Genomic DNA, 13,904 nt, shown 5'->3' on the forward strand with positions numbered 1-13,904 from the left:
TTGACAATATTGAATTTCAGAACCACAATTTGTAGGTAATATGTATGCACTCACTGTTTTGTTTAAATAGACAAACAGATAACAAAGAGCTAATATAATATTGTCAACATTACCATATTTAACATCTTTCTAAGCTCAAAACAACAAACTGTCATTCTTGTTTACGTTTGCTTTCCAATGATGTGACGTTTGTAGTAAGAAAGCATGATTATATTCAATGTATTTTCCTGTTTGAAAAATCTAATAGGTATGTTAACATACGAACAGGGTGGTAAGAATAATCAAAGGAATGGTGGTGCGAGTGGTAAATTAGGTAGCGTGGGGGGTGCAAGCGACAGTTTTCGCAATATTGTCGCCAAAGTTCCCAATTTCGGTGTCGAGTTGCGAAACTCTTCGCCGGTGTTGTGAACGGAAGTGCACAGGTGTTGCCATAGACCACAAAAACGAGAAGAGGCAAATTGATACTTCATTTTCTGGCTGTCAGTTGTAAATTTTAGACTATTAACCAATTATTGAATCTAAAATATAAACCTAAATTAGTTACAAACCATTTCAACGTTTGTTTGACTACCACCATTGATATATTTTCAATGAAAGAATACAGTAAAAAGTAAAGTATAATTAAAGAAATCAATTAAAATCATTTTTAACCACATTTTAAAGGATATTAAAAAAAAGTAAAAAAAAGCAGATATATAAAGTCTTCCTCATTTGTTTTAAATTACGGCCCGAACTAATGGATTCGTTAAACTTCTAATCTTCGTTTAATTTTCACCACGTGAGTAAGTAGCATTCAACTTTATTGGATTTCCAGTGTGTAAAATTTCGTTTGACAGCATTTCGGCTATGTTACTAGTATCACTACATAGCCGTGTTCACTTACAAGGTTTGTGAATCCTATCGAAGTGACATGTTGATTTTCATGTCTAAATAACGAATCACCCACGACACCGCAACACCTCGTAAAATTTACAACCGACCGAAATACACGGGAAACAAGAAGAGCTCGGACGTCGCTATGCAATGTGACACCATTACCGCAAGGCGACAATAGGAACAGAAAGAGGAGAAATTTCGCGACCGTCGGCTGACTGCGCTGTAACGCCCCTGGCACTTCAGCGCGTGCAAAACACTATTTTGTTATCCTTTTTGTGAATACTATTCTGTTCTAGGCTTTACTGAAACATAAATTTGCTATATAGGTAGGTATATTAATTTAAGAATGATAGGATAGGTTTCGCTTGTAGCGCTTGGTTGGTTGGTTTGGTGGTCTCTACTATATTTTTCTGAGTGTAAAGAAAATTATACGTAGAGGCGAAATGAAAATGTGTTGTGATGAGTTAACTGAATACTGAATTAATTAATTGTTTGTTTTATTTACGAGTATATATACAGTTTATTTGCCATTTTTCTTAGCTCTAGCCAGTGTTGGCCGAACGTTAATTAGAATTGAAAATATTTAAAATTAACCATGGTTAATTTTAATGGTTAATTTCAATATTTTCAATTCTAATTAACTTTCGGCCAACATTGGCTCTAGCCATACACACTTAGTCATAAAACTTAAAATGACGATCAACATAAATAATTTTTAAGAATAGAAACCGACTCCAATGAGGGAGACCGGTGAAAGAAGAACTATGCGTCGTTGAAGAGTTCCATTCTGATCATCATTAGCAGTCTTCATCACTTCATCAAATGTCACTTTTTTAAATGTAAATGCTTGATTTGTTGATGAAAATACAAAAATCACTATACGTATGCCTTTCACATCGGAATCGAGAGAACTCTTAAATTCCCTCGATTCCTCATGGATCCCATCATCAGAACTGAGTTTTGACAAAAACGGGACCAATTCAATTCAATCAAAAACATAATTTTCTAAATCGGTTCAGAAATGACGGAGTTATGAAGTAACAAACATTTAAAAAAACCTAAAACCGAATTGAGAACCTCCTCCTTTTGAAATCTTGAAGCCGGTTAAGAAATAAACCTATTTTAACTTAAAGCTGATATTACATATACCTAATTGACATTAATTAGAAATACCACAGTCCCCAATTTGGTACAATATCAAGCATATTGTCGAGTTCTTTATTTCGCTTAATTCAGCAAATGATTGTTAATAATATCTCTTGTGTGGCACTGATCGAGTGTTCTGTTGGAATTGGAAGTGATGAGTGTCCTCCTCGAGACATTCGTCGAATTCCTCGCCCCGCCTCCGACGCTCCCAGTGCTCCACCACGTATTCATAGCAGGGAATGTGAAGAGGCCCATTCGGGCACATTATTTCCCGGTTTTTTCACTCATATTACGTCGGAACTAAATTAGCTTTTTCCGTTTTGTTGGTACATTAAGTAATGGGTTCTATGCGCGATGTTGGAGATGCATCTTTACTTAAAAATAGGCTTTTTGGCAATGAGATCGCCAGGTGTAGGTACTCTAATTATATCATTGTATGTTGTTTTAACAGTACCTACCTATTTATACATTCGGAGACTTCGGAATATATTATGATATGTTTGTCATTGGTTTTAACAACAATTTCACCCAAAAAGACATTTTACTTGATACAAATACCAACCTACCTGTTTATAACCAATATTATCAGAATTATGATTAAAAATGGTATTTTCATCGGCAACTAAAATAAATATTAATAAATAATATTACAACCCCGAACAAACATATGAGAAAAGCTTCCGCCAAACTACAGCTAATAAGGGGTACGTTTTATACCTCACGGCACTCAACAATTAAAATCGTTCGCTTTGAGCGGCATTTGTTTAAATTCACTAATTAAGTTGCCGCTAATTCGTAGTTATACGCGCCATCTGTGATCGCCGTATTCTATAGTTACAGCGACATACACGCAACTTATAATTTCCTATTTGCGCGACCATAGTTTTTAGTTTTATTAAATTAAATATTATATTATGTTTCAGATAAACATTTTTATTCGAGGGTTGTTATATGTTTGGTACAATATTGAATTGAAACAGTGCTGTTGACAATATCTTGTGTACTTGTGTAGTGTGCAATCAGCAGACTACGTAAAATAAAAGAATCCCGTATTTACCCAGCAACAGAAAAGTATAATTATCATTAGAAAATAGTTTTACATAACAAATCCTTTTAAGAAGTAATCAAAAACTGTAATAACAGTTTTTTGGCTGTTTGTATTTTCAGGAATACTTTTATTACTCGCCGATTTTCATTGGTCATGTAACTATTCCATAACTGTGTAAGAAGTAATTACTATGATGATTATTATGAATAAGTATTATAGTGTAGTGCACACATATAGATTGCAAACGTTAGACACAAATGACGCAAACTATTTTGTTCTTAAATGTATGAAAAAATCAGTAGAGAGCTAAATTAGAGCTAATAATGAGCACAGGGGCGGGTCCGCTGCGGGTGAAATATCGCTCATCTTGGGAGGTCTGGGCGCGGGCCGCGTCAAATTTTCGACACTCGCACGATTTTGTCAATCCCATTGATTAATATCTCTGTCAGTACGGAGATCGCAGATAACTTACCGGCGATCGAACGCCGGCCGTCATGCCCGACTGATGCGGTAAAAAATCGACAAGGTCTTAGATGTTTTTTGGTTAAGTAACAGACTTGATACATGCTTAAAAGATCCTTATAATTAAAATACTAAAAAGTTGAATCGATCTCATTAAATAACATAGCTAATACTCAGTCTTATTTTTAACGATAGTTGTTACTCGTAGTGTTAATTAACTTCAATCGCTGCATTGAACTTCATTTATCGTCATGTCCGTACAAAGTGATGTCATATAGTTCATGAGCTTAATTAATTTGTAATAAATTAGCAAGTTCTAGAGGTCACAGAGTCATTGAAAATCTTGGAGTACACTGTCGTTTGTCATCAGGACGTCGCGCCAGGTACACGGTGCTACGCCCTTTTCCGTCATAATCTCAACCTGCATAATAAATGTTGTGTGCCCGCCACTTATACCTAAATAAATCTTGAGATCTATCATTTCAATATATTTTATCTTTACGACACGAAGCATATTAAAATGGCAGATCTCAAGATTTACTTGAGCAGGATGCAACAGGAACACTTAAAACTATTTACTTGCTTATAACACCTTAATTACCACTTCTTGCGGAATAAGTCCTATTTGCAGTAAAGCTAATATATAAACTACCCTTCCTTCTACTGAAAATCTGTCAGTGGAAATATTTTGCTTTCGCATAATTATTGTTGTCATTTTTACTTGCACATACCTAATTTTGTAACATTCTTGACATGCTCATATGGCACCTATGACAAATGATCTTTTCAAAGGTTCAATTTCATTTCACAAGAAACCCGCGGCATGTGACTCCGGCCCACGAACATTGCAAATCATCAGCTAGTCTGCCAAGAGCTCGCATTTCAGCATCCAGTCGCGTCATGGCGTCAACTCGTGATGGATGCTCGGGTGTCGTTTGGATCCGACGGATCTGACTCGTTACAGATCAGCGCCTGCGAGAGACGCGCGTTCAAACTGTTGTATGACAGTCGCCCCTTTGAAACTCGACCTGTGACATAGATTTGTTACAAAATGTTTTCAGATTACAGCGCAGCTAAGTTAATTAGAAATCCGTCACATATTTTTAGTTAGACTGCCTGTTAATATTATTACTACTTTTAATATACTTTTATAATTATAACTTTTTATATTTACTTATAATATTCAACGCTTCAGCTTGGCAGGTTATTTTTAAAGGTAGGCTAGGACTTCACATTGAATATACGGACTGACGAAAATAGTTGAGATATTGTGTAGCGTGAGCTTTTGCCGCCATGGAAAACGAACTACATACCTATCAAATACTATTTTAAGCAAATTTTATTCGGCGTTTAGTTGATCGCAGCCTTAATCGTGTGGCCAGATATTAAGCTAGAAACGAATATCTGAACAATATTACAAACAGCTTATTATAATCAGTATCAAAAGTCATCTAATAAACTATAAAATAATCTGCAAGTGATTATAGCTGATGAAATATTCATAGGCCACCACGGTAGATTGTTGTCACCGGACAGGAATCACTTAGGCAGTACTTAGCCAGTATTACCGCTAATTCATTCTAATTCGCAGTAATGACCGTACATGGCTCTGCGCACACGCATTGCGAGGTGCAGTCACTGACAGTAGTTATCTAAGCTGTATCCACCTACATATATTTATATCGTTTCGTACTACTAGTTAGAGAATATTTTCTTGCCTTCATAAAGCTGTTAGGAATCGACCACACTGGTGGTTTCAAAATAAAGCACATTAACGCAACATTAACGTAATAAAACGCAGTTTAGGTAAGGTCGTTTTTGTATATGGACCGTGCGCTTTGGAGGGTCTGACATCTTGTGGCCTGAATCGGAAACATAAACATGTATATTGACACTTCACGCCAAAGTAAGTGCTGCCATCTACCATTCTCGTACGTTTTCTTGTGCATAGTAGCTTCTGCCATCTTGTGGGCTATATTGGAATGATAAACTTCACATTTACTCCTCGCGCCAAAAATCTGACGTCTCCTGTGCTGCCCGTCCATGCACCCTATAAGATAAATTTAGTTGCAAAATGAATTGGCATTTTAATGCGATGCCCTTAATATTTGTATGATCAGTTATGGAGTTGCGTTAATAGGATATTTTGTTCTCTGCCTACATACTTGTGTATACTGTAGTCAAAAGCGATATTTTAAAACTTTGTCAGCAAAACTACGTAAATAAAGTGTGGGTGGCGTACCTAGTATAGTACCTAATGAAACTAATATTGTGCGAAGTTCTGGTCGCCTATGATTGCAATCTTTACTGTCCATTAATACTCATAATACCTCTACAATAGATTAAAGTTAATAATACAAGAGATATATCTACATAGATAACAGTATCACGCGTAGGCAAGCAGCAGCTAGCGCCAAAAGTGCGCTAATGAGCGGCTCCGGATCAGCAATCTCGCGCCATCTGTCTCTAATCAACGGATCGAGTTAATTAAATCGCGTCGGCAATATGGCGGCGTAATTGCTATTAATAAAGCGTTCCTGTATAATTAGACGCAGAGCGCGGATTGGCTGCGCGGACCCTAATCACGGCACGACGTGATAACACTGCGCTAATGACGGCTTCCTATTGCATAATGTCGTCCACATACACACAGCCTATTCGTGCTACACAATCAATCTTTATGTACCACAGTAATTGATAATTTGCTTTATTAATCACTCGTAACGTATAAGGCGTTGGAATGTAAACAAACTAGGTATATGCCCCAATTAGGTACGTTGAATTAAGTTTTATCTAACAGCCTTCGTTTATTGCGTATTAGCATAAATGTATCCTACGCTGTTGCGCGCAAAACAAGGTAGTAAAAGTAAAATAGTTGTCTTGGTAGTCTAGTTAAGTAAATATTTATTTGCCTATACTTTGTTGCATAACGAAAAATGCTGTTGTTTACCGGTTAACTATAGACTAAGTGAGACAAACAGGCGTAGAAAAGAATATGTATATGTACATATGATGCAAAGTAAAATTTATCTTGGTCATATAAACAGGGTAGCGTAGGAAAGAACGTTTGTAAAAAATAAGGTTGAAAAGAAGCCAATACTTCAACGAAGCGAAAACCAGGTGATATTCTAGCGAGGAATGACGAATTGGCGAATTAGCACCTCGCTCGCTTTTAAAATTTGACTACAAGCCCACTCACGACATTTCATGAAATCATGAAGCACTTAGCCTAATACCTGTCCAATACCTACATATTAGCACTTGCGAAATAACATTATTACTAGTAACTGGAAACTACATTTTAGCTGCACTTAAAAAACGAATAATACAAAACGGCGCCAGCAATTTGCTATACGTAATTAGTTTAAATAAAAAGGATGCATGGTTGAGAAGATTCCAATAGTCCATCACATGCGTGCAGAAGCGAGGAACAATGATTGACGAGTTCGCACCTCGGCTTTCTAATTAAGACGACATGCCCACTCGCGACGCTTCGCGCTCGCTTAGTTGGCAACCTACTAATTTTACCCTTGTAGTGTCTCGGCAGCGCACTCAGATGCGTTACTTACTAGACCTAACTAAACTGATGGAACAATGTCGGATTTAAAATAAAAACGAGAATTGTATTAAGTATTTAGGTAATAATTATTAGTTATCCGGAAATAATAGTCTTTATTTAAAAATACTCTCATAGCAGCAGTACATTTATGCTTACTGCAGCTGCGTCTTTACCCAATCTAGTTTGTATTGTTCTGGTGTTTAATAACTAAAGCGGTTTAGGTGTATTAACTTGCAACTGAAATTATGATATCTGTACCTACCTATTACAAGTATTTTCTGAATTTAGTATTATAATATGTAATTAACATAGTGAGTCCAATGAAGCGTACAATACCCACAAATGGATTAATTTATGATGTCAGCTTGAGATTCCAAGCATAGACATGCGTTTTAACAATGTCATAACAATAACGAGGCGTTGTAAATAGCACCCCTTATTTCTGTTCGCGATATCTGCTCATTAAATCGGCTCATATGCGAGTCTCGTCTTTTTGGTCTCACGCGCTTTTCCGCTAACTTTTGGGTGGTAGAATGATGAACGACGTCGGTGGCCATATATCATTGCGGTAATATATCGCGCGGTGCGCCGAGTGTCGCCATTAACGCTGTGCGCAATTGCGCGCGCTCCGGCGACGCATGCACCATCCTGAAGGCTATAAGAAGCGTCTTGCAAATCGACGCGAGCGACCACATCCAAACGCGCATAAATCTTATTAATGCTCTTCTTATTTCCGTCCTTCGATCTTGTAAAATCGTTAGAACGCTTGAATTTAAACTAAGAGTGTCCGAATGAATATCTATAGTTCGTTAAATCGTGATGCGGCCGTTCAGCCGTAAGGGCATAACATTTTCTGTAGAAATCAAACCAATCAAAATCATATTGTAAATTAAGCATGTCTGCACAATATTAGTAAACGACTTGGGTGGGCGCTGATCCCGTGTTATGAATGTTCTTATGCTAGTTTGCGGGTCAGAAGCCGCATTCCGTAGTCACGTTGCGTTGCGCAAGCTTTGATAGCGAATTGTCAAGCGTGCGCCCGCTCGCTCGGGGGCTTGGGCCGCTGCCGCCGTCTACTAAAAGTGAGAGGCAGTCAGTCGAAGTGGCGTATCAACTTACAGTTAAAGATTTGTTGTTTCCGCTCTCGCCGCCTCAATGACTACCATTTTATGTCGATTTAGAGATAGTGTTTCACGCGCCCGCTACCGACACCACTTTTTGTGACACTCTTTTCTGCTTATAACAAGTTTATTATCGTCGATCGATGTTTGTTCATTGTATTTGATTTCTAATTTAGCGCTTTTGAAAGCTCTGTTAACTGTTCGTAATGAAGTGGTATAACATAACTTACGACTGTATGATTGCGCCTTCCTCCCTATTCAAAACACTCCGACAGGAAACCGCAGCGGTATAGGAGTGTAATAAGAGCTATTATGTCGACCAACCACAATTTTACTTACAATAAACAACAAAAACATACACTTCTACAAAATGTGTACCCATTCATCTTTCTCCAACGGGTGACATTAAAAATGTCTCCGTTAAGAAGGGGAAGGGGGCTGCTCTGTAGAGTCAAAGTCGCCTGAAGTGGTTCGCACCGCAGTCTTACAATTTATAACTTGTTGCCAAACGATTTTTGTCTTTACCGTGGTTCAATTTCTACTTTTTATGTCTAAATATTTATCATTGCTGACGATGTCTCAGCTATAAGGGGAGAATAAATATATACGCCCTCGTTACGATACATGCTTGAGGTTTTGTTAAGAGGAATTACGGAACAAAAACGGTAAGAATGTAAGTAAAAAATTGCGACTTAATGATGTAGCGACACTGTCGTCACGCACTCTGCGGGTTTCTCTGTGTGTTTTAATAGTTTATTTCATGCGTTGAAACGCATGTAATGTAACACTTATCCGGTGCACTGCAATATACTAATTAGTTGCGATAATGCGCGATACGAGCTCTAATGAGCGGCGACGATTTGCCGCGCTCTCAGCGAGCGATAATTGCTACGCAACCAAGTAATTGTCCAATAATTGCGTTAACGCGAAAATGTACGCTTTAACATAACAATGGATCGAGGAAGTCCACGCTTTAAAACAAAATAAAAATAAATTGCACATGTGTTACACTTTAGTGCGCCGTCTACTGGAACGACATGTACTGAATATTATTTAATTTGGGTAACAGGACCAAAAGTTTACAGATTTCAGTTCAGTGTCGTCAGTTAACATAAAGCATGGAATTTTATTAATGTATTAAATAGTGTGACAAATTTACTTACATACAAACATTAGAATCATGTAGGTACCTAAGGTTGTTGTTGTTGTCCTAAAGCACCCCAGAGGTGCAAGCTCGCGCCACGCCTTCCTAACTTCAGCTCGCCTTCTGGCCTCGCTCCAGCTCAACCCGACCGCTCGTAGCTCTCTTAAGACGGACCGTTGCCAAGAGTGTACAGGAAGCCCGGAGCCACGGCTTCCGTCCGGAGGTTTCCACGCGAAAGCTATGGTAGCATTATTCGTTTCCCCTCTTCGAATAGTATGTCCTATCCATCTCCATTTCCGTGTCGCGATTTCTTCGTCAATGGGTGTTTACCGGCCTACTCCATAGGTTTTGATTTCGAATGGTTTTGGCCAGAAAACGTGAAGGATCGACCTGAGGGACTTGTTGACGAAGACCTGAAGTTTATTAGTTATTCTCTCTCCACGTTTCGCAGCCAAAAAGCAACACAGATTTCACAATGGATTTGAAGAGGGAAAGTTTAACCCGTCGCGAGGGCACATTTGACTCCCAACCAGCCTTTTACTGAGCGAACGCAGCCTTCGCCTTCTTTATCCTGTTGTCGATGTCTTCATCCACTCCACCTTTGCAGGATAGTACGCTCCCCAGGTACACAAACTTTGACACTGAGTCCAGGTTCTCACCCCCCAGCGACAGCGGATCCGTTGTACTTGACTTAACTCGCATGCTAACTGTCTTACGTCTGTTGACTCGCAGGGCCATTCTATCAGCCTCTTCTTTAAGACTTTCAAGTTTGGCTTCTAGATGAGCAAGAGTAGGCGAAATCAACACGATATCGTCCGTGTAGTCCAAGTCCTCTAAAACGTTCATGTCCCATGTACGCATGACGTCATCCAAGAAAATCACAAATAAAAGCAGTGATAGAAGGCACCCTTGCCCTACTCCGGCTGATATCTGTATCGGCGCTAAAAGCTCTTTCTCATGGATCACCCTGCATGTGCTACCTTCGTATAAAGAGCGTATTATGCGGACAATACAGGTAGGGATCCTGCTTAGGCTAGACCACAACGCGCTCCATTCCAGTGTCGAAGGCCTTTTCGAAGTCAGCGAAAGGCAAGAACAGTTCCGATTGTCATTCTAAGCACTGTTCTATAAGGATACGTAGGGTATTAGTATGGTCAGTGCAGGTGCGACCCAGGCGAAAACCCGCCTGGTCTTCGCGCAGAGTATCAGCTACTTTTGGTGCGATGCGATTGAGGAGGAATTTTGCCAGGACTTTGGCAGCAGCTGGAAGTAGTGTGATGCCGCGCCAGTTATCGCACCGCGATAGATCACCCTTCTTCGGGACTTTCACCAGGAGTCCTTGTTTCCACTAGGCGGGTACTTGTCCAGTTTCCTATATACGGGTTATTAGGGGATACAGTAGCGTTGAAGATGTGGCGATATCAGCCTTCAGCATATATCAACATGCACATTGTCGATTCCTAGCGACTTACCCGGCTTCAAGGATTTTAAAGCCGTGACTACCTCATCAAATAATGGCGGCATGGTTGAAATGTCCAGGCAGGTTCGCTAAAGGTGCTGCACTCCGGTTCCGGTGACTGGGTTTGGTCTAAAATGTGAGTAAAGTGCTCCGTCCAACGTTGCAGCTGTTCTCTAGCTGTACATAGTAAGCTACCGTCGCTTCCCTTCAGCAGTTTCCTGACTGCACGAGCACCACGCCCACTGAGAGAGCGCATGATGTCGTATAACTCGCGCATGTCCCTGCCGTTAGCGGCGGTATTGGCGCGGTCTGCCAGCTCATCAGCGGCTTTCCGGCGATCTTGACGCGCGATTCTCTATATCATAGATCGAAAAGTGCCGTATTTGTCCTTCAAGCGGGCTGTTTGAGGCTCTACAGAGGTCAGTAATTGGGTCTTGATGTTATGCCTAGCATCCAGACCTTCCTCCTTAGATTAGAATACCCGAGCACTTTTTCGCTAGCGTTTGCAAAGGTAGTGCGAATGCGGGTCCAGGTCTCCTACATCTGCTCGTCCTCGAGTTCCTCCAGGAGCTCGAACTGATTCCGGAGACATAGGCGGAAGTTCTCACGACACTCGGGGTCCCGGAGTTTCTGCACATCAAATCTGATCACGGCTGATCGCAATATGTTCAATTTGGTTCCGTGTTACGCCATCTGGAGAGATCCACGTCACCTTGTGGCACTCCTCGTGCCGGAAGAGTGTGGGAGAGGTACCTAAGGTACTTTCGCGTATCTTCCGAATCATTTCCTGAATCGGATGATCACCCATAATTTCGTCATGTTAGAGTCCATTTTCAAAATAACTCCATATTTCCAAATGACACAGAAAGTGACACTAAATAACGCATACGTCTTATAAATAAACTGACGTAGGTAAAACTGTTGTAAAAGATTATGTAACTCTACCTATAGGTACTATTCTCTTAATGCACCCTTCTCCTTGTCGCGAAATGTTGATAGCAATGGAGTTTTTGATGGCATAATATTTCTCGCATGCTCGAAAATATTACCAACTGTTATGATTTACGAGGCAGAGTTACCCTTATACATTTTTAAACCACAGTTAAGTAGACTGTTGGTGAAGTGTATGGTCGATAAAACAGAATAATTACCTACTGTATTATCGCTAGATTGTTTAAAACATCTGCGTTAAGTCACACTATCTACAATATCATTACACGACGCTATATTTTCTATAATGACATGTCTTCTAACCCTTTAATGTAGGTACGTACTACATATCTATTTTATAATGAAAGAAAAACAATAAGACGCACGAAGTGGAGCCACGAATTTAGGCAAAAGCAGTTAAACTGTTCAGGAGCAGTGTTCTAAATCTAACTGGTAACTGGTTAGCGAGGAACAATGACAACTTATGCTGACCATGTTAACCAGTCTTGTTTTTTTTTTACTATTTAGGTATTAGTATACTAAAATTTATTTTTATTTTGTTACAGACGTATGTTCCCGACGGTGCGCGTGTCTTTCGCGGGGTGCCGTGCGGAGGCGCGCTACGCGGTGCTGCTGGACGTGGTGCCGGTGGACGGCAAGCGCTACCGCTACGCCTACCACCGCTCCTCGTGGCTGGTAGCGGGCAAGGCGGACCCGCCCGCGCCCGCGCGCCTCTACCCGCACCCCGACTCGCCCTTCTCCGGCGACCAGTTACGCAAGCAGGTCGTCTCCTTCGAGAAGGTCAAACTTACCAACAATGAGATGGACAAAAATGGACAAGTATGTTAAAATAAAGTATACTTACCTTTCAGAATTATATATTTGTTAACATAACGCTTAGTATACAGGACGATAAACAGTTGTAGCCGATTTGTACACCTATGTTTCAAATGGGAGGTATTGAAAATCATCAACAAAGTACAGTCAACGGCAAATAATATGTTTACATTGTTTACCTTATTACAAGAGTCAGGTGCAAAAGTGTCAACATATCTTTGACGTCGATTGTACACACATACGTATTATCATAACCTCCTCAACTTACACCTTGCGGGGCACAGGATAAGGGCTATCTTTTCCCCGTGCTTCCTTGTTTGTAAGAATAAGCATATACCCAACAATAATATGTCCATCAATATGAGATTATGAAATTAACGCTGCCTTTTTTGTCTAGTTGGTGTTAAACTCGATGCACAAGTACCAGCCCCGGATCCACCTGGTGCTGCGACGCGAGGGCGCCATCAACGCGCCGATCACAGACCTGGAACAAGAAGAGTTCAAAACGTTCATCTTCCCGGAGTGTGTCTTCACCGCCGTCACCGCCTACCAGAATCAACTTGTAAGTATTCTTTTTTATGCTAGTACAGTAATATGGTGATAAAGATGGTACAGCAAACTACACTATGGTACATTTATGCAGGTTTGCTGATTTTACTGCTTATGGGACATAATTAAAATCAGGATAAAGTTTTCTCATAGATTTAGACCACCTTACACTAGTTTGTTACCTATAGAGAGCTCTAACGTTTACAGCTGACATAAAGCACAAGCGCTCCCTCAAACGACTGTTCAGAATGTTTTATGCGCGTGATAAACGTCACCGTGCTAAAAGGACTGATTGATCGATCTGCCTGGCTTATCTATTTGATACCCGAAATAGATCTGAGAGCTAAACGTTTGGGATACGTGTGCGTCGACTGACTATCGACGGGTTCTATTTCCGCGACACTAATTGCATCCCGCTGAAAGGTATGTCCAGTGGAACAAAGGGAGGTGGCACATAATTTTTTGTATATCAGGCGGCCACACGCGGGCGAGGCGACGACGGACGGATAGCGCGGTTGACGCGTGCCCGACGGCGACGACTAAAGTTTTCACGCGCGCTAAATATAATCCTTTAAACGATGTCCAGCTATGCACGTCACATTACTGAACGGTTTCCATATAAGTATTCATTTCGATAATTTGTACAAGTTCGAGCTTTAAGCATCTATTCAACTGCAATTGCTGTGCTTAGGTCTTTCGATTAAATCGTTGCGCTGTGTTATTGACTTGTATCGTAAATATACCTAGGCGTGTTAATTGATATCGATTCATAT

General features: G+C 40.2%; 1 protein-coding gene across 2 annotated transcripts in view; it reads left to right on the forward strand.

The window, feature by feature from the left end:
- Positions 1-13,904, forward strand: part of LOC133517889 (T-box transcription factor TBX20-like) — a 50,039-nt gene that overhangs the window by 20,980 nt on the left and 15,155 nt on the right. For both annotated transcript variants that reach the window (XM_061851358.1, XM_061851359.1), the window contains exons 3-4: positions 12,312-12,585; positions 12,980-13,144. In XM_061851358.1, coding sequence (XP_061707342.1) covers positions 12,312-12,585; positions 12,980-13,144 — 439 coding nt within the window. The remainder of the gene's footprint in view (positions 1-12,311; positions 12,586-12,979; positions 13,145-13,904) is intronic.

This window comes from Cydia pomonella, chromosome 5 (genome assembly GCF_033807575.1).
Source record: "Cydia pomonella isolate Wapato2018A chromosome 5, ilCydPomo1, whole genome shotgun sequence".
NCBI lineage: Eukaryota > Metazoa > Arthropoda > Insecta > Lepidoptera > Tortricidae > Cydia > Cydia pomonella.